At 44.0% G+C, this 26,946-nt stretch overlaps 2 protein-coding genes across 4 annotated transcripts in view; one reads left to right on the top strand and one right to left on the bottom strand.

Annotated features, from left to right (window-relative positions):
• Positions 1–800: 800 nt before the first annotated feature.
• TXNL4B (thioredoxin like 4B) lies at positions 801–21,287 on the bottom strand. 2 transcript variants are annotated; one of them, XM_077482485.1, is made up of 4 exons: positions 21,152–21,287; positions 10,356–10,539; positions 9,414–9,565; positions 801–1,603 (listed from the first exon to the last, which is right to left on the bottom strand). In XM_077482485.1, exons 2-4 carry the CDS (start codon positions 10,485–10,487, stop codon positions 1,438–1,440), a joined length of 450 nt encoding a protein of 149 aa, XP_077338611.1. In that variant the 5' UTR covers positions 10,488–10,539; positions 21,152–21,287; the 3' UTR covers positions 801–1,437. The 2 variants fall into 2 exon arrangements, with proteins under 2 accessions (XP_077338611.1, XP_077338609.1); XM_077482483.1 differs by having other exon boundaries at positions 10,356–10,521; positions 21,152–21,257.
• The window catches only part of TRMT10C (tRNA methyltransferase 10C, mitochondrial RNase P subunit), a 21,735-nt gene continuing 15,979 nt past the window's right edge, over positions 21,191–26,946 (top strand). The window contains exon 1 of one of the 2 annotated variants that reach the window (XM_077482480.1): positions 21,191–21,298. The gene's annotated coding sequence lies outside the window, so the exon portion shown is untranslated. Of the gene's footprint in view, positions 21,299–21,325; positions 21,346–26,946 lie in introns of those variants that run through there. The other variant, XM_077482482.1, reaches the window with a different exon arrangement.

The raw sequence follows: 26,946 nt of genomic DNA, 5'->3' as shown, positions 1-26,946 counted from the left end.
GGGGAAAAACTAGTCCCAGCTTGAACATTCAAGGCAGAGGACAAACTTGAGATAATCGTAGCAACAGGTACTTTTCCTTTCAATTCACAGAGGGAAAAGAAAAGATGAGGGAGTATGAGCAGCATACATAACTGAACCAAGTGGGATCTAGTGGGGAAATTCAAGGGGGTTGCTTGGAGAACCGTGGACGTTGAGGTGTGGAGAGATGCCTCTTGAATTTACTCCTCACGGGTGTCCAGAAGCATTGGGAAGTGGGCAAATCTGGGCTTCAGCTGGATGCATGTCCTCCTCAGGCAGGGGAGGGGAGCCCAAGGCTCTTTAAAAAAGATTGGCACTCCGGAAGGTCCCGTAAGGTAAAATCCTTTTCTTTTGAAGTACATCACGGGACACAGAGGTCCGCCCCTCTTTCTAGTATACACGTGTATTGCTTTGCTACAAAACTGAGGTACTCCTGGAATGGGAGGGGTTAGATAAGGAGTACACTTCTTGCCTTAGGGTGTGCCAGTGTGTCCAGCACCTGAAGGTGGCCTATAACTCACATAGTAATTACTATGGCTTTGTGTCCGGTAAGGCATTATAAAAAAATCCGATTTGGCTGATTTAGTGATCTCATGATCAGGAACCTTGCTGATTGGTTACAGATTGTTATTAGGAGCCAGGAGTTCTCATCTGATGGCTAGCAGCTGCTAATAGCTGAAACGGTAAATCACTATCCCTCAGCACAAGGTATTGGTTAGAAAACATAAAAATACAGATTATAGTCTAAGTTATAAACAGTTGTTCAGTTTAAGGAAAAATGATTAGGGTAAATTTAGAAAATACTTTATTTTAATAAATATAACAATTGCAAACGTATTTACAGACAAAAAAAAAACACTTTAAGGCCTCTTTCACACTAACGTCCCGTTCAGGCCCGCCTGTCAGTTTTTCAGGCAGACCTGAACGGGTGCTCCATAGAGGTCTATGGAGCGTCGGATGTCAGCGGTGACATGTCCGCTGACATCCGACCCGCTCCGAAAAAGTGTGACGGAGGAAAAAGCTATTTTTCCATCCGTCTGCGGATCGGATCGGGTGACGACGGGCACTGCGGTCCGTCGTCATCCGATCTCCCATAGGGGAGAGCGGCGCTGTGACAGGTCCGTCCCTGCGCAGTGTGCAGAGACGGAGCTGTCATTTCCCTGCTCAGCGGGGATCGGCGGAGTGATCCCCGCTGAGCAATCGGACATCCACGGGGCGGATCAGAACTGATCCGCCCCGTGTGAAAGGACCCTAAATTAGCAATCTGTTTAACTGATATGTACTTATGAAAAGTGGGAAAAAAATTTTTTTAGAATACTATATTGAAAAACCATTTCTGTTAGATGTTTTGTAGCAGGGATTCTCTCTTTTTGAATGTATTTGTAACAAAGAAAAACAACTTTCCCAGAGTGGAAACCATTAAACTCCTTGATAGAGAAGGTCATATTTTGGAATATTCTTCGGGTCAATAGGACTCCGCACAATCAGCTTTCCACGCATTGCTCCTCTGTAGATCACTTCAATAAGATCAATAAAGTCTTGTTTTGTCTTGAAACTTCCTACAAACTTTGTATGGTCTGGGGATCTGCAAATAAAATAAAAATGGAGATCAAGAACACAGGGACATGACATAAAACAAGGCAGAGGAAAGTAACATTAGAAATTCATATTAGACTGAAAATGTGTGAATAATTTGAACAGTCGTCCAGCAGAGGTAGCAAGTCACTCAACAGTGAGTAGATTTAAACATGCTTTGGATAAATCTAGGTATATCCTTAAAAAAATAAAATAAAAAAATTTTGATAAAAGGGCAGGCTCAATGGATCGCTTTTTCCGTCATCGGTTTACATCTCTAAATTTTGTAAGCCTCCATCAAAGACTGAAGTCCCTGAAAATTGACAGCGAATTCTGTTGCTCCTGGATTCTACATTTTGCCTACATCAGACAAAAACTGAAACGCCAAGTATATAAACACCCTCAACACTGCTGTGACAGGGACACTATCTAACGTCCATTTTTTTTTAATATAAGTTGTGATTTTATTTTTTTGTTATGCCATCTGTACCCCATTGAAGAGATTTCCCTTCTGTTTCTGACCTGGAGACAAGACAGCAGTTGACCACGAGGACGTCATGCAACATCCACCCGGAAGGAAGAGAGTACTAGTCGGACATCAATCTGCTATAGGCTGCGGGGTACTGGTTAAAACCGTGAACCTAACATATACTGCAGATAAATCTTCTAGGTACGTGTTCTAAATGACAGTGATTGATTCACAAGTAGTGAATGTTTGGTAAAAAAAAAAACTTGCATGAACTTCAAAGTGTATATATACACAACCAAAATCTTTTAGTTTTTGATAGATTTGAGAAGCGTTAAATCCACTGTTCTGTTATTTCTTGCCGTCTGTGTACCATTTGGGAAATATACCTGCACTACCAGTCCTGGAAACAAAATGGGAAGTTAGAGGCAAGCTCCTAAAATTTGCGGAATTCTCCTGCTAAGCAGTTGTCACGGGTACAGGTATCTTCACCTCCTGTCCTGATGACAACTCAAAATTGTGGATTTCCCCACAGTGTCTCTAGGACACGGGTCACCAGTACAAATATTTACTTCTCTATTACAGGAATTTAATTACTACTAACTATTTATGCATTGCTTTACATTCCCGTCAGTGCTTGCCCTCAAGAAGCTTACAATCTAAGGTCCCATTTCACATATATTGCTACAGTTCAACGCCCTGTTGTAACCATGTAAATATAGGTTAAAATGACATAGGGTTCACAGAAACACTGCCTGAACAAACACTGGAGAACGGAGTGTTGACGCCAAGGACAAAAATTATATGTGTAATACTTGGCTGAAAATGACTGTTAAAGTATAACTAAAGGGAAAGCTTTTCTTTTTTTGTTGTGGAGAGGGGGTCAAAATATCTGTCATTTTTTTTATTGCTGTCTATGTCTGTTAGGGAGATTCACCCCATTTGTCCTGTTTACCATTATCAATGAATGGAAAAGTAGAGGGAAATCCCAAATTTTGGATTTTCCCCGGAGCGGTAATAGAAGGGAAGTTTCCCAATGGTGACATTAGTTCTGTGACCTGGAGGTCCCCTAATTCTCAAAGATTCCCCCTTACTTCCCGTTTTGGTTATGGGACAGGAAATGACGTAGATCTCCCCCATGAACACAGATGTCAAATAATTTATTATCCTCTTACTATATACAAAATGTAGAAAAAATAAATAAAACTAAAAGATGAACAAAAATTAGGTGTTGCTGATCTTGGAGGGTTTAATTGCAGAGAGTAACCACAAATAGGGTTGGCGACCCTGAAAAGACAGACAGGAGCCTGATTATTATGCATTTTCAGGTTTGAACAGATGGTGGAAACCCCTGCTAGGGCAACTTTTTATTCCTTTTAAATAAAACTGGCCATTAAGCCCTGAAACATAGTTCTGTTTGTGGTCACTTGAAATGCACCAAGCCTGAGCACTACCCACACACACACACACACACAGTCTCACAAAAGTGAGTACACCCCTCACATTTTTGTAAATATTTTATTATATCTTTTCATGTGACAACACTGAAGAAATTACACTTTGCTACAATGTAAAGTAGTGAATGTACAGCTTGTATAAACAGTGTAAATTTGCTGTCCGCTCAAATTAATTCAACACAGCCATTAATGTCTAAACCACTGGCAACAAGAGTACACCCCTAAGTGAAAATAGCCGAATTGGGTTCAAAGTAGGGCTGCAACTAACGATTATTTTCATAATCGATTAGTTGGCCGATTGTTGTTTCGATTAATCGGTTAATAACCTTAAAAAAAAAAAAGTGGGTCAAATAGACGTTCATTTTCAACCACAGTGACGGGAAAATTTGGAAAGAATAGAAAACTTCTCGGTCAAAGGAATTTTCAGTGTATGTGGTTTTTGTTCAGAAATGAAGTGAAAATTTCAAACAAAATTCTTTCATTCAGCGAATGTACAAAGATTTTTCAGCGGAATATTCTCACCTGAAAAATTGATCCGTGAGGCCAGCATAGAGCAATATGCAGTTTTTGCTTTTGATCTGTTTCTGCAGTGCGTTTTGATTTTTCAGCACATGCTTTTACTGCAATTTGCGTTTTTTTTTTGCATTTTTTTTGGGCAGATTAAAAAACACAAATTGCTGCAAAAACGCATCACATTCTTTTCTGCAGCTTCTCCATTGAAGTATATTGAACCAAGAAAAGCACCGCTTTGCATTAAAAGTCCCTGACCCTTTCCAAATATGCAGTGGCTGAAAAAAAGCACAGATATGAATGTGTCCAATAGGAAACCATGTAAATGAACTGTAGTGCGTTTCTGCAAAAAGCACCAATAAATATATATATATTTGAACCAGGCCTAAGATGTTTACTAACATAATGGGGTTAAAAAGACTAAAATTAGCCCTTTATAGTACAAAAAAGCAGATAATCACTACTGGAAGGGGTTCTTTTTTTTTACTGTAGAACAATGAAAGTAATATGTACAGTAGTGATATTTTTGTACTATAAAGGGCTCATTTTAGTTTTTTTTAACTCCATTATGTTACTGGCCGATTAATCGATTATGAAAATAGTAATCGATTAATCTATTCGTTGTTTCAGCCCTAGTTCAAAGTGTCAATATTTTGTGTGGCCACCATTATTTTCCAGCACTGCCTTAACCCTCTTGGGCATGGAGTTCACCAGAGCTTCACATGTTGCCACTGGAGTCCTCTTCCACTCCTCCATGATGACATCACAGACCTAGTGGATGTTGGAGAACTTTCGCTCCTCCACCTTCCATTTGAGGATGCCCTACAGAAGCTCAATAGGGTTTAGGTCTGGAGACAGGCCTGGCCAGTCCATCACCTTTACCCTCAGCTACTTTAGCAGGGCAGTGGTTGTCTTGGAGGTGTATTTGGGGTCGTTATGTTGAAATACTGCCATGCGGCCCAGTCTCCAAAGGGAGGGGATTATGCTCTGCTTCAGTATGTCACTGTACATGTTGGCATTCATAGCACTCATGCAGCCCCAGACCATGACACTCTCACCATCATGCCTGCTGTAGGTAAGACACACTTATTTTTTGTACTCTTCACCTTTTTGCCGCCATACATACTTGACACCATCTGAACCGAATAAGTTTATCTTGGTCTCCATCATACCACAAGACATGGTTTCATAGTTATTTTGAGGGAACACAAAATGTACACTGTTATACAAGCTGTAAACTCAACCCAAGTAAATCCAAGATGCAGTTTTTAAAATGATTATTTCATTTATTAAGGGGAAAAAAGCTGTTCAAGCCAGCTGGCTCTATGTGAAAAAGTAATTGCCCCCTCCCATGCTGAATCATGAATAAACTGTGATTGACATTTTTTTGGAAATCCGAGTTAAATTTCACTTGCCGCACCCTGGCCTGATTACTGCCAGATCTGTTGAATCAAGAAATCACATAAACAGAAGCTGTCTGACAAAGTGAAGCACGCTAACAGATCAAAAAAGCCACAGATCATACCACAATCTAAAAAAGTTCAAGAACAGATTAGAAACAAAGTAATGTGCATGTATCGGTCTAGGGTTTCAAAGCGATTTCTAAGGCTTTGGAACGCCAGTGAACCATGGGGGGAGCCATTATCCACAAATGGAGAACTTGGAACCGTGGTGAACCTTCCCAGAAGTGGCCGACCTACAAAAATCACTCCAAGATCATGGCGACGACTCATCCAGGAGGTCATAAAAGAACCCAGAACAACATCTAAAGAACCGCAGGCCTTACTTGCCTCAGGCAAGATCAGTGTTCATAATTCAACAATAAGAGACTGGGCAAAAATGGCATCCATGGGAGAGTTCCAAGGCCAAAGCCACTGCTGAATACAAAGGCTCGTCTCACATTTACCAAAAAACATCTTGATTATCCCCAAGACTTTTAGGTAAATATTTTGTGGACTGATGAGACAAAAATTAAACTTTTTGGAATGTGTGCGTCCCGTTACATCTGGCATAAAACGAATACAGCATTTCATAACAACAACATCATATCAACAGTCAGTCATGGTGGTGGTAGCGTGATGGTCTAGGGCTGCTTTGCAGCCTCAGGATCTGGATGACTTACCATAATTGATGGAACCATGATTTCTGAGCACTACCAGAAAACCCTAAAGGAGAATGTCAGGCCAACAATTTGTGACCTCAAGCTCAAGTGCACTTGGGCTATGCAGCAGGACAATGATTCGAAACACAACAGCAAGTCCATCTCCAAATGGTTCAAACAAAGCAAAATGTAGGTTTTGGAGTGGCCTAGTCAAAGCCCGGACCTATATCCAATTGAGATGCTGTACCATGACCTTACACAGGCCATTCATGCTAGAAAACCCCCCAATCTGGCTGAATTAAAACAATTCTGTAAAGAGTGAGCCAAAATTGCTCCACAGCAATGTGAAAAACTCATTGCCCATTATCGCAAATGCTTGATAGCACTCGTTGCCGCCAAGGGTGGCACAACCAGTTATTAGGTTTAGGGGCAATACATTTTTTACATAAAGCCAGGCAGGTTTGGACTTTAGCTTTTTTGCCTTAATAAATTAATCCATCATTTTAAAAAAAAAACAAAAAAAAAAACTGCATTTTGTATTTACTCGGGTTACACACACACACACACACACACACACACACACACACACAATTAAATATTATCAAAAAGGTCACATATTTCAGTAATTCAATCTAAAAAGTGAAAATCCTATAGATTCAGCTTAAAGGTAGTGAAAACCCAAAGTTCTGTATCTCGGAAAATTAAAGTATTACATAAGACCAATAAAAAAAAAAGGATTTTTAATACAGAATGTTAGCTTACTGAAAAGTATGTCCATGTACAGTATAGTATGCACTCAATACTTGGTGGGGGTGCCTTTTACATGAATTACTGCATCAACACAGAGTGGCATGGAGGCGATCAGCCCGTGGCACTGCTGAGGTGTTACAGAAGCCCAGGTTGTGCTGATAGCTCTTCTGCATTATTGGTTCTGGTGTCACTCCTTTTCCTCTGGACAATACCCCACAGATTCTTTATGAGGTTTAGCTTAGGCGAGTTTGCTGGCCAATCATGCACAGTGATACCATGATCATTAAATCAGGTAATGGTACTTTTGGCAGGGTGGGCAGGTGCCAAGTCCTCCTGGAAAATTAAATCTGCATCTCCATAAAACTGGTCAGCAGAGGGAAGCATGAAGTGCTCTAGAATTTCCTGGTAGAGGGCTGTGCTGACTTTGGACTTGATAAAACAGTAGACCAAACACCAGACAATGACATGGCTCTCCAAATCATAATTGACTGAAAACTTCACACTGCACGTCATGCAACTTGGATTCTGTGCCTCTCCACTCTTCCTCCAGACTCTGGGACCTTGATATCCAAATTGAATGCAAAATTTACTTTCATCCGAGAGGACTTTGGACCACTGAGCAACAGTCCAGTCCTTTTTCTCCTTCTCCTTAGCCGAGTTAAGACGCTTCTGACATCTCTGGTTCAGGTGTGTGTTGACACAAGGAATGCGACAGTTGTATCCCATGTCCTAGATACATCTGTGGTAGTGGCTCTTGAAGCACTGACACCAGCCAGAGTCCACTCCTTGTGAATCTCCACCAAATTCTTGAACGGCCTTTGCTTCACAATCCTCTCAAGGCTCTGGTTATCCCTGTTGCTTGTACACCTTTTTCCACCACACTTTTTCCTTCCACTCAACTTTCCATTAATTAATTTGGATACAGCACTCTGAACAGCCAGCATCTTTAGCAATGACTGTCTTCTGAACAACTGTCAAATCAGCAGTCTTCCCCATGATTGTGTAACCAACTGAACCAGACCATTTAAAGCAGGGATGTCCAAACTGCTGGTCCGCCCCCTCCTGTTCTGGGATGGCGGGTTGGCAAGCCCAGATATCAGGTTTTCAACCTGCCATTCCCAAGCTTCAGTGTGAAGAACAGAGCAAGCGCTAGAGGAAGCGGAGCCAATGCTTCCTGTATAGCGCCAGCTCCCGTCACAGGCTGGGTGATACCAAATGTACTCCGCTTGTGACAGGAGCTATACAGGAAGCACTGGCTCTGCTCTCTAATGCAGCCACAGGCTTCCTTTAGCGCCGGCTTCTGTCACACTGATGCTCGGGAATGGTGGGTCGGGAGCCAGCCAGCAATACCCACCAGCATTAACAGCCCCGGAGGACAGCCATCAGCCATACCCGCCTGGGGGACAGCAGTAGCCAGCGATACCTGCAGGAATTCTGAGGAAGAGGTGAAGACTGAGCTGCAGGTAAACCACAGTGCCTCAGTGTGAAAGCAGCCTTAGGCCACTTTTACACAATCTGTCTGATCGAGTCCTGCTGTCCGTTTTTCAGGTGTACCCAGTCCGAACCTCCATTCACACCTATAGAGCAGCAGATGTAAACAGATTTGTGTCCATTTACACCCGCCTATCTTCAATCCGATCCACTTAAAAAAAAAAAAAGAAGAAGGGGATCCGACCCCTTCTGTTTGGGTGGGTCAGATCGAAGGGCTCAGAGTAGAGTGAGCTGTGCCTGTGTCTGCTCTGCATATGCAAAGTGGACATGGACCTGTCATCTGGCCACTTCACTCATTGTGGCCCGCGTCTGGTTACCAAGTCACTAAAGTGGCCCTCGCTCCTCAAAAGGTTGGGCACCCCTGCTTTAAAGGCTCAGGAAACCTTTCAGTTAATTAGAACGTGACACCATGGGGTTGATTTACTGAAGGAAAATCCACTTTGCACTTCCAAGTTCATTTGGAAGTGCAGTCGCTGTAGATCTGAGGGGAAGATCGAAATGAGAGGAAAATCATCCAATCATGTACAAGCAAAAATGCAGTTTTTTTTTTCCTTTCAAGTCCCCCTCAGTACCCCATATCACTCTTTGTCTAATGAATCTATTGAATATATGAGTTTCACTTTGAATTGAATTACTGAAATAAATTAACTTTTTGATGATATTAAATTTTTTTGAGCTGTAAATATAAATACACACACAAGCCAATTTAGACAGAAGTCAATTAACTTACCAGCATGTCTATTGACTATGGGTGGAAATCCAAGCCCAGGTAGACAGGGTCTTGTCAATCCAAACCCCATACAGACAGGGTCTTGTCAACAGTGCTGCAAGGCAGAAGAGCTAACCACTAAATCACTGTGCTGCCCAGAACATTTAGCTGTCTATTGAAACCTTGAAAAAAAAAGAGTCTTACCTTTAGAAAACACTTTGCAAGTCTAGAGCCACCTGTCTGATATTACCTTATGGCCAGACAGCGCTTTAGATCAATGAGTAAGCACTAAGTCTCGATTACATTGATCAACAGCAAAAAAAAAAAAAATCTTACCCATAGTCCACTTTCATGTGTTGTCCATTAAAGAAAAAGACAGTAGACGGGATATAACTGATATCAAAGTAGTGGCGATAGACAGGCACTTTATCCACATCAACAAGGTAAATAGTTGCCATTTTACTTAGATCATGTGATGTCTTTGAAAGCTAATAAGACAGAAACAGAGTTTATTGTACAACATAATGCTATATACGCAAACACTTTCAACTTCCCATGTCTTCTCTAATCGAATGCTAAACAGAGGAATACAAGCCTAAAAATAAGAAAACCAATGCAGCCACCACATCTAATGATTGATGAGCTGCAATATATTACATTTGTGGTTTTGGGTTTAACAGATAAGTTCACTGTTGTAAAAAAAAAAAAAAAAAAAAAAAGAATGAATGCACAAATTTAGCAGGTAAAATAATGTGCATTTATTATTATTATTTTTATTAAGAGCCTGTAAAGCATGCACCAGCAGATCACGGGTAAAATTCAAGGCTCCTGAAGACTGTCAGTGTAGCTGTCTGCCCTTGCCTCGTACAGGCAGGCAGTTACCGCATGACAGGAAGCATCAATGAACTACCTACAGCGCTCTGGTAGCTCACCAAGAACTACAAGCTGACAGATGCAAAGGTTCTGTGAATGAATGATGCGGCTGGGTGGGCACAGCCATGTATTTTTTACTTTTTTTTCCCCTCAACAGCAGGGGTGGGCAGAAGATCGCCTAATGGGGGGGGGGGGGGGGGGGGGGCTGCTGCAACAATAACAATAACATGTTACACCCTGACTACAGATGTAACATGTTACAAAAGGTTAACGTATCCTTTAATGCCACTTAGCCTATAGAACATCAATCGTTCATATTACACAGGAAGCATTCAAAACTAAAGTACAGAAGCAATATAAAATGTAGCTGTCACTAATATTCTATTAAAAATCACAGAAACCTACTATGTCATCAAGCTGCAAGCAGACAAAATCCTCATCTCTTCCAAATCGTAGAACCAAGACCACCTCCGCTGTGGTTTTAATTGCCTGATCCACATCTTTCTTCGTGGTCAGTTTTGGTAGAAGAAAACTCATGGTTCCTCTGTTATTGATATCCAAAAAACAATGCCTAGAAAAGAAGGGAACACTAATTTCCTGGGTATTACATACCAGCATGATTCCGATAGCTTCAATTAAAATTCCCAGATAAAAGCTTTCCATTTTTTCTTGTGGGTAGACATGTTATAATATAATTTTTTTTTATTATTATATATATATATATATATATATATATATATATATATATATATATATATATACACACACACACACACACACACACACACACACACACACACACACATATACATACATACACACACGGTATAATATATATATATATATATACACACACACACACACACACACACACACACATATATATCCCTGAAACCATTAAACTGGAAAATGAAAGCATAGCTTCAGCTCCTCAGTTTCTCTGCAGAGACATAGTTGCTGCACAAATATGGGCCAGCTACTAAACCCGATTAAGAAAAAAATAAAGAATAAAAAGGTGGAACTAGGCAAGGGAATCAATCTGATCATTAGAAAACATAATTAGATCCTCAGAGAAGTCAACTTTCTTCTGACACACATATCCACTATTCATGCATATTGCATGATCTCTTCATTACAGCCTATGGAAGTTTCTTCTATGCTTATAATGCAGAACTTTACCCATAACAACTTGATGAAAAATAACAATGTTATTTAGCAAGGAACATGCATTCCACATTAATAATTATGCTATCAAAATGAATGTGTACTGTAAATTGCCTCCAGCGTTGTTCCCGTTTCTTCTAGCTGAAGGCTGACATTTTTTCCAAACAGCAGTAAATCTTTAGGCTCAGTTCACACAGGGGCGACACGACTTCAGGACGACTTTGTGAGGCAACTTGGAGACGACTTGAACACGACTTAGACACGACTTACAACACAACTTTAAGTCGCCCCAGGCCAGGCGACTTTTGCCGTGGCCAATCAGAGAATGCGCTCTGAAGGGAGAACTCCACGCCAAAAGTTCCCCCTCCGAGAGCATACCAGGCCCTTAGGTCTGGTATGGATTCCAAGAGGAACCCCCTACGCCGAAAAAACGGCATGGGGATCCCCCCAGATCCACACCAGACCCTTATCCGAGCACGCTACCCGACCGGCAAGGAAAGGGGTTGGGACGAGCGGGCGCCCCCCCCTGAGCCGTACCAGGCCGCGTGCCCTCAACATGGGGGGTGCCTTGGGGGAGGGGGGGCGTGCGGCCCCCCCACCCCAAAGCACCTTGTCCCCATATTGATGAGGACAAGGGCCTCTTCCCGACAACCCTGGCCGTTGGTTGTCGGGGTCTGCGGGTGGGGGGCTTATCGGAATCCGGGAGCCCCCTTTAATAAGGGGGCCCCCGGATACCGGCCCCCCCACCCTATGTGAATGAGTATGGGGTACAATGTACCCCTACCCATTCACCTGTGAAAAAAAGTAAAAAAAACACAACACAGGGTTAAAATAGTTTATTGCACAGCTCCGGGGGTCTTCTCGCCGGACTCCTCCGCTATCTTCTGCTAGCTCTTTTGCTAGCGGAGGAGCCCGGCTTTCTTCCTCGCCGCCGGCCTCTTCTTCCGACTTCGGGGGTCTTGTCCCCCTCTTCGGTTCTTCTGCCGGGCCACCGCTTCTTCTTATAGCTCTTTTACAGACGGTGGCCCGGTCTTCTGTCGTCGCCGCCACCTTCCGTTCTCCTTCTATATCTATCTATCTATACATACACACACACATAAACATGAAGGGCGGGTAGTTTGTGGTCCAGAAAGACTCCTGGAAAACAAGTTACTATTAAGTCTAACTTGAATTTTCCCTTATCGTCTTTCAGGACAGCACATGAGAGAATAATCGAGACATACCAACTAGGGAGGGACAACAGCCTGCAGGACCTTTCTGCCAAATGCCTGTTCACCAGCTGACAGAAGATCCAGTCAGTAATGACGTACTAACTTTAGATAACTTGACCACGTAGCCGCCTTTTTAAATTTGATCAGGGGTGGCACCAGCTTTTTCTGCCCACATAGTGGCTAGAGCTCTAGTAGAGTGTGCTCTTTTCCCGGCGGAGGATCATCTGAGAATAAGCTTCTGAAATAGCTAATCTTAGCCATCTAGCAATTGATCCTTTCGACGCCTGGCGTCCCTTTCTGCTGCCAGAAAAAATAACAAATAAAGAGTCCGAGGACCTAAAGTCCTTTGTTATTTCCAAGTAAACTAATAGAATTCTTATTACATCAACATTATGGAATAATTCTTCCTTACTTCCTGAAGGATTTGAACAAATGTTGGCAGGATGATTTCCTGCGACCTGTTATGAACTGATGCCACCTTAGGCAAAAAAAGGTTATTTTACTGAAAGAGCATGCAGTTCACTAATTCTTCTCACAGTCGTAACTGCAACTAATGCCGCGTACACACGAGCGGACTGTATGGCCTACTTAGTCCGTCATACAATCCGACGGACAGTCCGTCATACTTTCGAATGAACGGACTTGACCACACACGGATGCACAAACAGTCCGTCGAAAGCTTGCGCGATGACGTGTACAGCACGTACGACGGGACTAGAAATAGGAAGTCCAATACACAGCAATGCACCCTTCCGCCGTGTAAATCCTTTCTGAGCATGCGCCATTCTTAGTCCGTCGAACTAGCCTACTGACGAGCGGATTGTCCGCTGAAACCAAAGTATGACGGACAGAATTACGGAAAATCCGAAATACTTAGTACGCCAGACTGCACGCTGAAAAAGTCAGCTGAAGCCCACACACGAGCGGACTGTCCGCTGAAATGTGTTTTGACGGACTAAGTAGGCCATACAGTCCGCCCGTGTGTACGCGGCCTAAGAATACCATTTTAAGGGTAAAATTCCTCAATGAGATTGTCTAACTGTTCAAAGGGATCTTTTGTGAGTGCTTGTAAAAACTACTGACAAGTCCCGTTTTGGAAAATGCTTAGTAGGAACTGGTCTGGACCTAGTAAGTGCCCTAAAGAATCTTGTAACCAAAAGGAACTGAGGAAATAGGTTGTTCTAGGTATACTCCCAGGGCAGCCACTTACATTTTAAGAGTGCTAATTGCAAGACCTTTGTCCACCCTACTAGGTAGAAACTCCAGAATCAACAATGTCTTCTAAGGTTCGGTTTGACGAACAACACCAAAAGTTGTAAACTCTCCAAACTTTAGCATAGATATCTCTAGTTACTTTCTTTCTACTGGCGTAAATACTAAAGGCTCTGACAAACCCTTGTTTTTTAACAGCTGCTCCTCAGATACCAAGCGGTGAGTCTTCCATCTGGGTGATACACTGGACCTTGTAATAGTAATTCCTGTCTGAGGGAATGGTTTGATTGTCATTTGTAGGATGGAGGAAAACCAGGCTCTTTTCATCCAGAACGGAGTGATCAGGATTACTGACACCTTTTCCTTTTGTATTTTCCACAATACTAGAGGAATTAGCTGAAAGGGGGGGGGGGGGGTAGCCCAGGTGAAAGTTCCAGGGATGTGCAAGGGCATTATCTCCATTGATCCGCTGTCTCTGTGCAGAGAGAAGAACTGAGGGAGCTGAGCGTTTTCTTTGATGCAAACAAATCCACTTGCGGGCACACCCACATCTGGGTGATCAATGCGAATATTTCCGGATTCAGGTTCCACTCTGCTTCCTGAATTTTTTGTCTGCTCAAGAAGTCTGCTCCTTTGTTTAGGGTGCCCTTGAGATGCACTGCTGACAAGGAGACTAAATGTTTTTCGGCCCACTCCAGGATCTCTGATGACAGTAATAGAAGAGTCCCGCTCCTTGTGCCCCCCCCCCCCCCCTTTTTGTTCAGGTATGCCACGGTGGTGGCATTGTCTGAAAGAATCTGCACATTGGAGGTTTGGAGAGAAGGTAGCTAAGGCTAGAGCGACTGCTTTTAACTCCCTCCAGTTTGATGACTTTCTTGCTTCGGCTTGGGACCAAACTCCCTGTCCCATGTTTTGACCCCAGTGGGCTCCCCATCCCCAACTGCTGGTGTTTTTCGTGACCCTTATCTCTGTCAGGAAGGACCAGAGTAAGCCCCTTGACAGAACAGCTTGACTTCTTCACCACCAAAGGGTCCTCTTTACTCTGGTGGGAAGCTTTACCTTTGTGTCTAAGGTTTCTGGACTGTGATCCCAAACTCTTAAGAGAAAACTTTGAAGGGGCCTGAAATGGAGTCTTGCCCACTGAATGGCCGGCATGGTTGAGGTCAAGGTTCCCAGGACTGCATAATCCTTCTGATTGATACCCCCTGGTTTGTCTGAAGGCTGGCTACTACACTTAAGACCTTTTCTTTCTTCTCCTCTGGAAGAAAAATCCTTTGCTCTACAGAATCTCAAACTCTTTGTGCTGGATTGAAATTAGATTTTTGAATGTTCACAATCCAGCCCAAGGCCTTCAGATGACTGTGGGCCTTGTCCAGGTCTATCTGCAACTTCTCTTTGAAAGGGGTGAAGAATAGGAGGTCGTCCAGATATGGGATGACCGCATTTCCCTGTAGCCAAAATCTTGGTAAATATTCGAGGGGTGGAAGAAAGACCAAACGGAAGGGCCCTGAATTGAAGATATAGCACCTCCTTGCCCATATTAACAGCCTGAGGTACTTCTGAGACTGAGTGGCTATAGGTACATGTAGGTGCGCATCCCTTAAGTCGATTGATGCCCACGAACCATCCCCCTAAGATTTCATTTGCCGAAAATATGGAGTCCGTGCGGAATCGCCTGTATTGGACTGACCTGTTTAGTGGTTTTAAATTGGAGGATGAGACAAAAGCTTCCTGATCGTTTCCTGATCAGGAAGATATGGGAATAAAAACCCTGGTAACGTTACTCTGGAGACACAACACCCTGTTGCATCAGATCCCCCAACAGGTTCTTCATGGCTAGGGCTCTTGTTGTGTCTCTTGGCAGATCTGTTACACAGTATCTCTCTGGAGGAAGGTCTGAAAGTTCTATTTTGTATCCCTGGGCTAGTATGTTTAAAATAAATGTGTTTTCTGTCATGCTTGCCCAAAAAGGAAGACATTTTTGAAGCCTTCTTCCCATAAGCAGAACCAAGTCATTGCATTTCATTGGCTGGCGCAGGAGGATTGAAAAGGACATTCCCTCTGCCTTTACCTTTTTGCACTAACCAATTCCTTCTCTGGCCTGCTAGCCTGCTCCTGATTTTTTTGAGGTCGAAAATACCGTTTAACTGGCTATTTTTCTTTTTAACAGGAAAGGATTTATTTTTATCAGCTGTTCTATCTAAAACAGAATCCAGATCAGGACCAAATAAAACATCTCCCAAAATGGGAAGTCCAGACAATTTATTTTTGGAAGCTGCATCCCCAGGCCATGTCTTCAGCCATAGAGCTCTACTAGCTGAGTTAGTTAAGGCCCCCGAATCTGGCTGTCATCCTTATTGATTCTGCAAAAGCGTTAGAAATATAAGCTACAGCTGCTATTAGAGTTGGAAAGGAATCGAGAATCTCCTGCTTGGGTGAATCCGCTTTAATGTGTGCCTTTAGCTGATTCAACCAAAACTCCATGTTTCTAGAGACACAGGTAGTATCCATAGCAAGTTTAAGATTGGCTATGGCCAAGCTTTTTTAAGCTGCTGATGCGTCCTTTTGTCCATAGGATCTTTCAGAATTCCCATGTCCTCAAATGCCAAGTCCATTGATCTGGATACTTGGGAAAAAGCTGCATCTAATTTTGGAACTTTGTTCCAAAGCGACTCTGGGTCCTCACTGAATGGAAAACGCCTTTTATGCGCTCTTGGGGAAAAGTTTTTTTTCTCTGGATCAGCCCATTCCTTTTTAATGGGAAAGTGGTAAAGTGCAGCGCTAAAAGTAAAGATGAAAGTGAGATTCCCCTGAGGGGATCAAACTAGTAACAAACCATTACTGAGGTGTATAAATCATGATAAAATACATATAATATTACTCTAATATACAAACAACAATAATGATTAAGTTTACATAAACCAACAGTGCATATATATATATATATTAGAATGAAAGTCCCTAAAGTGACTCCAATATATAAAGTGACTTGCGAGATAAATCTGTGAACTAGTTGTCTGTTGATAATCCACCACCAAAAGGAAAGAGGCTTACCAGACAAGTTGAACCCAACTAGGCATACGCCTGATGAGTCAACAGAGCTTGTGATGTGACACACCCAGGGAAGTAAATCAGCATACACGGTTTCCGATGTAGACTAATCAGGCAGGGGTCCACAACAATGTATAACATCAATGGGTATCCACCAAGGGAACAGTGACCAAAGATCAAGAACGGATCCTCCCAGTATTATATATGGTAAAAGGAAAAAAATTGGGCCACATAGTGTGATTCCATTTACATGAAAGGCATTTGATTGAAATAAGTAAAATGGTCACTCACATTTGAGAAGGCATGCAAGTAAAATCGAATATCGCAGTGGCATCAGCAGAGCCCGTCCCCATTCCTTTTTAATGGCCTCCGAAATTACCGAATGTACAGGGAAAGTGCGACTTTTTGTTTCACTAAGCCCTGCGTACATTTGATCATGCAGCGATAATTCTCTTTTTTCTTCATCTAATCCCAATGTTGCAAATATGGCTTTCAACAAACTGTCTACTTGCTCTAAGGACAGTTTGTATCTTGAAGGTGCATCTTCTGCCTCTTCCGCCTCCTCTTCCCCGGAGTGAGAGGGGGAATGATCCCTTTCTTTGGGTAAGAGGGCCAGCCTCAGCCTCTACACTGGGATTAATTGCGAGCCCTGAGAGGATTCTGAGGTAGTTGCCTAACTCAGGGATGGCGTTGCAAGAGAAGAGCAAAAAGATTGTATGGTAGCATCTAGCCCTTTCTTAACTGATGCGATTAACTCGCTGCATGCAGAAGAAGCCTCTTCCCTGACTAAGGAGTCAATGCAGACTTGGCATAAAGACTTCTTCCAACCCTCTAGTAACTTTGTCTTACATGAGGGGCATCTCTGTTGATAGCTGGGTCAGAGCTCTTGGCCTGCCAGAAACAAATGACAAAAAGAGAAACCCAGCATCTCAGTGAGTCAAAGCTTCCTCCTGACGGGCTCACCACAGGTGCACAGGCAGAACACATGCCAATTCCCTGTGCCCAGACAGGCCCCAGCCACTGGGGGAAAAAAATAGAGAGAGAGAGAGACCACAGTAAACAGGGTAGAATCCCCATACCCGGGCCTTGCTGGTGCCCGTGCCTGCCCCACTCTTTGCTGCCATTGAAGCCATCATGGTGCCGCTTTTCGTTGGCTTCCAAACGCTGGTTCCGGAGTCCAAAGACACCGCTGGGCCGTACCGGAACAAGGACTGCCCCTCCCTTCTTCCCCTGCATCATTTCCAGTGGAAATTACGATGCGCCTGTTCCCAGCACCGGCCAAGTCCCTACTCTGCCTCCACAAAGATGACGGTGGCTTGTAACGCCAGCATGCGGTTTTAAAAGAGCCCGCAAGCAGCTGCCGCCACCGCCGCCTAGAAAAGTGGCTCCAGGAACAGTCCTGCTCTCTCTAAGCTGAAAGGGAAAAAGGAGCCCACTTTCCAGCAACCCTCTGGCACGGTGTGGGAGGAGCGGACTCTCTGGAGGAAAAAAAGGTATGCTGGGGTAGGCAGCCTGGCCCCTCAGGACAGCACCTTAAGAGACCCTGGCTCCTACTAGGTGTTCCTTTGCCAGAGGAAACACAAAAACTGATGAGCTGTGGGAAGAAACCTCCTTTTAAAATGTGGTGGAGTTTGTGTTTCCTGTTTCCTAGTGGGTGGAGCCACTCTCTCATGTGCTGTCCTGAAAGACGATAAGGAAAAAAGAACTGTTGTAATTACTAGCTACTGAAGCCAGCACTGTGGATTTCCCCCTATTTCCAAAATGTACAACAGGTGCTTCAGAAACCTACTAAGTAGTAAGTACCCATGTGTCAATATGGAATATCTCGGGGAGGTGGTGGGGGAAGTTCAAGCAAAGTGGGAAATGGGGCTCACAGGGTGCAAAGAAAACTAATTTTCTGAACTTGAGCATATGGATTGGCGTTTTAACATACAGTGGATATAAAAATTCTACACACCCCTGTTAAAATGGCAGGTTTATGTGGTGTAAAAAATTTTTGACAAAGATAAATAATTTCAGAACTGCGGCGCCAGAAGAAAGTTCACCAGACGATTGCCCGGCCAGTCACAGTGCGCATCGCGGCATGCGCAGTGCGTGTTCGGCTGTGATGACACAGCCGGCCGCCCACAGGGACAATTCCAGCGCCGCAGAGAGGAGCAGGATTTCTTTTGCCCGCATCGCTGGACCGTGGGACAGGTAAGTGACAGATTAATTAAAGGCAGCAGCTTCACTTTTTGTAACTGCTGACTTATATAGGTGGAACTCCACTTTAAGCAATCATAATGCAAACTCATGCTAAATAGGAGTCCGTACACACCTATCATCATTTAAAGTGCCTCTGATTGACCCCAAATAAAGTTCAGCTGTTCTAGTAGGTCTTTCCTGACATTTTCTTAGTCACATCCTACAGTAAAAGCCATGCTGTTGGACAGGGTTGTACCACTTTTGGCGACTTTGGTTGCGATTTCAATAGACATCTGTGCAGAAACCTGCACAGATGTCTCTGAAATTGCCCCCTGAAGTCGGATTGACATGTGGGTATGAAATTGTGCGAGTTCTACTGAACTTGCGCGGTTTCCATCCCACAGCAATGCGAAGCTAGACTTACTAAGCTTAGTGCACAGCATATTTAGTAAATCAACCCCATATAATCAAACACAAACATATGGGCTGCAATAGCAAAATGCTTATAGCGTACCTCAATAGAACACATCAGATGTAAATATTGCCTGGCTTTGGTGGAGGGCCAGGTAGTAGGAAACAAGTCTATGCTGCTTGCGCAGGGGTCAGGGAACCTATTGATGGAGTTTAGGGATCAGCTCAGGCGTGTTCGCATGGAACACGTGCAGAGCCCTCCAGGAAGTCGGCGCTGCGCTAATCACAGGCAGTGAGACATTGCCCCGATGTGCGGCTGCAGATATCAGGCAATGTCTCACTGCCTGTGATTAGCGCAGCGCTGCGCCAGAAACAAGTCTATGCTGCTTGCACAGGGGTCAGGGAACCTATTGATGATGGAGTTTAGGGATGAGCTCAGGCGTGTTCGCATGGAACACGTGCAGAGCCCGCCAGGAAGTCGGCGCTGCGCTAATCACAGGCAGTGAGACATTGCCCCGATGTGCGGCTGCAGATATCGGGCAATGTCTCACTGCCTGTGATTAGCGCAGCGCTGCGCTGACTTCCTGGCGGGCTCTGCACATGTTCAATGTGAACACGCCTGAGCTCATCCCTAATGGAGTTTTTAACCGCTTGCCGACTGCCACATGAACATTTACAATTGCACGGACAGGCAAATGGACATTCAGGTACATCCCTTTAAAATTTGCCGCCATGTCAGGAATACGTATTGGCCAAAACTGAGGGAAAAAAATTGTTTTTTTATATATATATTTTTGGGGATATTTATTATAGCAAAAAGTAAAAAATATTGCGTTTTTTTCAAAGTTGTCGCTCGATTTTTGTTTATAGCGCAAAAAATAAAAACTGCAGAAGTGATCAAATACCACCAAAAAAAAGCTCTATTTGTGGGGGAAAAAAAGGATGTCAATATTGTTTGGGAGCCACGTTGCACGACCGTGCGACGTCAGTTAAAGTGACACAGTGCTATCCAACTAGGGGTGCCGGGGGGTGGTGGTTCCCCCTAGTCTTCGTGCCCTTCCCAGGTCGGGACCTCTCCCAGGTCTTGGGAGCCTATTGCCCTGGGTGGCTTCTTTAGCCTGGGGAGGTAGGGGCTTAAGATTAGTTATTGCGCTCCAAAGTCTGGTGGACAACATTGTTCTTTCCTCAGTCTTTTAGGCAAGTTCCATTTCTATTTTGCCCACCAGTTCCGCATGAATTGTATCTCACTTACTCCTTTTCTATTTTCAATGTTTCTCTCTGCCACAAATGAGATTCTCTCCGTTATGTCCTTTTTTTAAAATAAAAATACTTTCAAAGTAAAGTGACGCAGTGCCAAATCGCAAAAAGTGGCCTGGTCATTTGGCAGCCAAATGGTCTGGGGCTTTAGTGGTTAAATAAAAGTTGAGCCCCTTACTTCCCATTGGTGAATGCCATTTCACCCTGCCATTTCCAGTGGTGTGTGTGTGTGTGTGTGTGTGTGTTTTCAGCCCACACAATGCAATGACAAACTGATTGCAGCTCTTTGACAGCCAGTGATTCCCTGCAGTTTGGCTGGACACATTCTGGTAAGCAGTCTCAAGCCTCTATCAGCCTGTCATTGAATTGTATGGATTCATACATTCCATGGTCATTCCAGATGTCTGCATTACACAGATTCTTGCTGCTGCGAAATCGCAGGTTATGCTTATTACCTGTATGAATGTACCTTTTCTGGATTGTCACATGTATCTGAAAATGTATTCACATGATATAAAAAAAAACAACAACCTGTTAGCTGATTTTTAGGACGTGTGTAGGTATACCAGCTATATACTGGTCAGTGCAGATTATATGGTGAACACCTGCTGCAAGGAAATGTCAGCATACAGGTTGGGGAAGCCATATGAGCCTATTACAGGAGCAAAGGTTACATACATATCCAGAATATGCTGTGTACAAACTTATTACCTGAGCGAGGAGAGACCACATTACACCGGGCTCCTTCCTTATCCAACATATGTAGTCCTCCTCCAGGCAGCTATCACAGCTCTGCGTACCCCGGAAGCGGAAGTGAAGGCTTGACTTCCGCACTCCATGTGCTGAGAGAAGTGTATGGTGAGTACGCGCTGTCCTCACAGGGAAGGACACAACTGATTATCTAGGTATAAAGGCTGCTTAGTATTTGGCATTCGTTGATAATTAAAGGACGGGCATCACTGCTGCCTATTCTGAGAGGAGATGGACTATGAGAAAACACGACTCTAGAGATGTGTTATTCTCTTCTGTTATAGGCGGGACACTGGCGGTTGCTGCTCGGTGTGTCCTGTATGACAGAAAGGGGAATTGGGTACCGACCTACTACAGCTCCCACTGCTCTGCCACACAGTCTACACGTTACAGGCTGTAAACAATCCCCCCAGCATTATGGTTGCCACCTCATCCCTTTAAACCAGAACACACGTTAATTACACAGGTTCTGTGGATGATTAAGGTGGCAATTGGTGTCTTATCTGCACTAAATTAGCCTCAGAACCTGTGTAATTCATATGTTTGGGTTTAAAGGGATGAGGTGACAACCCTACCCCGCAGGCCTACCGTTTACAGTTTTATTTTAATAGCTTAAATCTCTGGCTGCAGACTACGGTTGTCCCGATACTAGTATCCGTACCAAGCATTTGCGTGAGTACTTGTACTCGCATAAATGCTACCGATGCCTAATCCGATACCGTGTCTCCGTCAGAGGTCGAACATCCTGACGCCAGTTTTGCCAACCTACCAGATTGAAATTTACTGGCATGACACTCGAAGTTTCCTGGCACTGTCAAGTTTTTACTGGCATATCTAAAAGCTATAAAATGACAGTTTTAAGTGCAAATTTAAGTATTTAGGCTACCAACATGTACATACAATATGCAGTTAGATAAGTGATTTAAGGTAGATTTTAAGGCAAAAACGTATTTCTTATTTTATTTTCGATATAGAAAATAAGTAGCTCAGGGACAGTAATCGAGAGGGCAAGAAATTAGAATGGACGGCACACGCACATGAAATTGACTTTCACAGTGACACTGACATCGGTGTACAGCAGCACAGATGGCACCTCACCGACATGATACGTCCCCTCCTGGCATGGAGAGTCTCAGTGACCTTCTCGCTCCATGCCAGGTGGTCCCTTCAGTCCACTCCCGGCTTGCCTTTCTCCCGTTCTGCAGACCTGCACATGAGGCTCCGGCTTCTCTGTTCCCTTGCATCATGACTTCACGTGACACACTGCCGACACAGTCCGAACACACTGTAGCAAGCACTCGGATGGTCTCAGTCAAGTGTCACAGCCATATTTTTTACTGCCACTGTTTACATCTTGAATTAAAAAAGCAGCGGTGTTCTTTCACATTAACAAACCTGTGAAATCAGCAGATTTGCCTCTGCTTTTAAAATTCAACATCTAAACTGTTCACCGGATTTCTAACTACTGTATTTCACATTATAAGCTCCATTTCCTGTTAAATATAACGGTGGAATTCAAAACTCAGGTGTGTGTAACAAGATGTCCGCTTGCCCCCTTCTCTGTGTGCAGGGTGTAGCAAGATGGTGGCGACAGAACGTCACTTCCGTTACAAAATCTGACAGGTCGCCATATCTGATGGAACACAAACAGAGGATATCTTGTTACACCCAAGATGGCCCTTGCAGCATATACTATATGATAAATTACATGAATGATGAGAGGACAGGAAGGATTTTGCAATGCTATATGCCATATAGCATTGCAAAATCCTTCCTTTCCTCATCAATTTATGTAATTTATTATGCCAGGCCACTAATTTCAAATCAGTGCCTGCCTATAAGTGCCACATATTAGTGCCCATCAGTTCCAGAAGATGTCAATAGTCTGTATTGTGCTTTGAAAACTGTCACGTGACATTAAAAAAAAGTATTGGCGAGTACTGGGGGGGGGGGGGGGGGGGAGTGTCGGTACTTGTACTCTGTCTAAAAAAAAAAAAGTGTGGTATCGGGACAACCCTAATACAGACTGCAAGGCTCTGGTGTGCACTTCCATACATCAATCGAGAAACATGTGAAATGGGGCTCTTAAAGTGATTGTAAACTCACCCAGATAAGTTTCCCCCATTTAAATCAGTAATAAGCACTGTACAAATTGCTGTGTATGAATCAATTCTAACCTGCTCCGTTTGCTTGTAATCTGGCCTTTTTCATTTTCATGAAGTCAACGGCGCATTCATATATTTTCCCCTGATTCACAGCATGCTCATTGTGCCGTCGGTTCATTCGTTTATATGCATCTGCTCTCTGCGCCACTGTATCAAGATCCTGCGAGATTGCAGTGCTATTTACAAGTTCCTGTAACATCAGCACTTTGCATGTCACACAGGAGATCAGCATTGTCGTTTAATATGTTCTTGACACAATCTACACGATCAATAAATATGTGTTGCAAAGCTTGCTCACCTCCTCTATGCTTCAATATGTGGGACATTATTGCTATACTAATTGGGAATGAAAACAATGCTTGGCTACATTACTGAGCATGTGTGAGGTTATAGCAGGTGTTCCAACAGATTAGGTGACCCGTCAGATTTCGTAATGGACGTGACATTCTGTCACGGCCATCTTGGTACACCCTGCACTCAGCCACACTAAGCCTATAGTCTGAAATTTGCCAAGGGGGCATTTTTTTACACCCACTGAAGTCTTGCATTTCACACACATTTTTACCAGTAAACCGCTTATATCATGAAATACAGAATTTAGAACTCTGTGACACTGTTTTGATGGTTCTTTTTAAAAGCAGTGGCAAGCCTGCTGATCTCACACATTTGCTAATCTGACAGAAAATGCAACTTCAAAGCAGTTTCACTGACTTCTAAATAATGTATTTCACGATATAAGCTCAGTTTACTGGTAAAAATAAGTGTGAAATGCAAGACTTCGGTGGGTGTAAAAAAGATGTCCGTTTAGTGACTTCAGATTGTAGGTTTACTGCGGCAGAGTGTGAGGTGTACCAAGATGGCCGTTACGGAACATCCCTAATGTGGCAAGATTTGACGGGTCACCTAATCTGACTGAATACCAGGACAAACAGGGCAGAAGTAAACTGCTCTTCAGACTCAGAAGCCATTAGCTAAGATGGAGCTGGCTGCATCCAGGAAGTAGGAATTACAATTCAACAGGGAAAAAAGTAAGACCCCTTAGGAGGGGAAAAAATAATGCAGAATGTTATGGAAAGCTTTACCTTGCAGGCATGCTCCCGAGTCCAGCATTTGCGTCCATAGACACAAATGTTGGACTCGTCCCAATGGCTGCGCTGCTATCATCCAATCAAGAGATGGGACCCTGTGGAGAGAGGGACAGCGTGTCACCGCCAAATGAATTCCAAGGCTCAGGTAAGTAATGGGGGGTGGTGCCTGCCAGAAGTTTTTTCACCTTAATGCATGGCATGAATTAAGGTGAAAAAACATAAGGGTTTACAACCCCTTTTAAGAAGGAACATTTTGAGGGGCTTAGTTTACTTCCTCTTTTGGTGAAGTTCTGTTTTAAACATTTGGCACTTTTTGGGTGGGAAGAGGGGGAACCTGGTTTTGACAGGTACCTGCTCCCATTTCTGGTCGTATCACCAAGGCGATCCAAGCGGAAGTTCAGTCCCCCTCTTTTTTTTCCACAGCCATCTGGGACACATCACTAATCCCAGGAGACTGCGGGACTCCTTGCGCATGTGCAGTGGGAAATCAATTTCTCTTAATTTAGATGCTGGCGCCTGGACCCAAAGCCGATTGAAGAAACAGCTTGAGTGAGCACAGTGTTGGATCCCTGGATAGGTAAGTGTCCTTATATTAAAAGTCAGAAGCTACTGTATTTGTAGCTGCTAACTTTCAATTTTTTTGGGGGGAAACTGGAGCTCGTCTTTAACCATCTCCCAATAGACTTACGTTGACAGTAGTGTGCCTGGAACATACGACCATGCAGAGATGGGACCCGCGCCTTAACGTGAAACTTTAGCCAGAAAATAAAGTCCTGCTAGATGACTCCAAGCTAGCCCCTTTTGCAGGTATAGCAATATAAAACATTAAAAATAAGTGCCTATCAGAGGTGTGGCCGGATGTAGAGCAGGACCGACGTGTGTGGTAATCCTGCTCGATCCTGCTCTCCCTTGCCTTTTTCTTCAGGAAATTATACCCACAAAGCAAGTTATCAGCTCCCGCAGGTCCTGGCGCATCCAGCGATACCTTTTAAGCGCTATTCCTCCTCTCAGACACCACACAAGCCGCTGGGAACTCTGAGATAGACCTCTCCACAGACCAAGTGAGTGATTCAGCCTCATCTGCTCTGCCCCATCGCGCAGACACAGCGCTGATCCTGCAGGCGATAGAGCAGAGTAAAACCACCATGGTGGTAAGAATTGATCATCTGACTGCTGAATGCACCCTGATCTGCAATGGCTTGGACAAGATCAGGGGCAGACTCACTGAGGCAGAGTCCCGCGTGGCGGCTATGGAAGATACCACTGCACAGCACAACCGGACCCTGCAATCTCTGCAGCAAACAATCCGTACTCTCATGGCCAAATCTGACAATGGCGAAAATTGGCAGTGCAGGAACAACGTACGGGTGTTGGGCCTACCGGAGGGGCAACATGCAGCGCAGTTTGCTGAATACTTTAAAGATTTACTGGGCCTCACTGACCTCTCCCCCATCTATGCAGTGGAACACGCGCACAGAGTGGCAACGGGTCGTTGGAAATTCCAGGTACTCCGCGCCCCCCAGCCCTTCTTAGTCCGGTTCCTCAATTTTAGGGACAGAATTCTCAGTGAGGCTAGAAAACACCTGGACCTCTCCTATCAAAACTTGGCAGTGCACCTGTTTCTGGACTCCTCCGCGGAACTTCAAAAGAAAAGGGAACAATTCAACGACATCCAAGCTAAACTCGCACAAAGGGAATTCCGTACAGCATGCTATACCCCAGTCGCCTCAGAGTCCCCTACGGGGGGTCAGTGAGGTTCTTTGATTCGCCTGAAGATGCTGGCTCCTGACTCTGCGACAGGAGGATCGCCGTGCTTGAGACATCCGCAGTGCTTGGTGAGGGATGGAACATCCATCCCTTCATCTCCACATCCCTACAGTGCTCCTAACCAGAACTTTTTCTTCCCTGGCCCATTGATCTTCCCCGTCCTGCTCTATTCTTCTATTCAGATGCGGTGTGTTCTCTTCTACTTGTTTTTTGTTCTACTTTTTGCTCCTCTTAATTTTGTTCTGCTCTGATGCCTGCTGCTGGAAACTTGTGTGTGTGCTATTTTGAACTTCCTGCAAACAGTGGATGGCTGCTTCTGTGGCCTGTGGTCGTATTTCTGCCTAGGCATATTATCCTCAACATGGGCATTGGAGGGTATCCATTTACCATGGTGGTTCATTGCACTTTCCTCTCGTGACTCTCCAGTTCCTCAAAGAGAAGCCCATTCACCTACAAAAGGGTGCTACTACAAGACACCTAGAGGCAATCTTCTAAGACCTCTCGGCTGGAAACGCGAACCTGTTTTCTGTCTGAGTAGCAGACTTTTTGTTCACAACCGTTTAGGGATCAAACTGCTAGCCTAGTTATGTTGGGGTTTTGGCTATGTAGTAAGGAGCTTTATTCCAAGGTTAGTACTGCTCATGTGCTCGTTTGTCTAGCTATGCTCACCACCTTTACACCTTATTTACATTTTTGTTTACTGTGGGATTTTTCTATATGGTTGCTTTTCCTGCAA

Source organism: Lithobates pipiens, unplaced genomic scaffold, assembly GCF_037356315.1.
Source record: "Lithobates pipiens isolate NorthernLeopardFrog02 unplaced genomic scaffold, aLitPip1_a1.2 Scaffold_16, whole genome shotgun sequence".
In the NCBI taxonomy this organism is placed as follows: domain Eukaryota; kingdom Metazoa; phylum Chordata; class Amphibia; order Anura; family Ranidae; genus Lithobates; species Lithobates pipiens.
Note: the sequence above shows the minus strand (reverse complement) of the source record. Positions and strands in the feature narration are given on the sequence as shown.

What these genes read in the sequence shown, in the direction of transcription:
- TXNL4B (XM_077482485.1), bottom strand. Translation starts at nt 10,487, where the DNA reads ATGAGTTTTCTTCTACCAAAACTGACCACGAAGAAAGATGTGGATCAG. An exon ending in GCTTGCAGCTTGATGACATA is followed by an intron (nt 9,566 to 10,355) that starts GTAGGTTTCTGT and finishes CTGTCTTATTAG; the next exon opens with CTTTCAAAGACATCACATGA. An exon ending in CACATGAAAGTGGACTATGG is followed by an intron (nt 1,604 to 9,413) that starts GTAAGATTTTTT and finishes TTTTATTTGCAG; the next exon opens with ATCCCCAGACCATACAAAGT.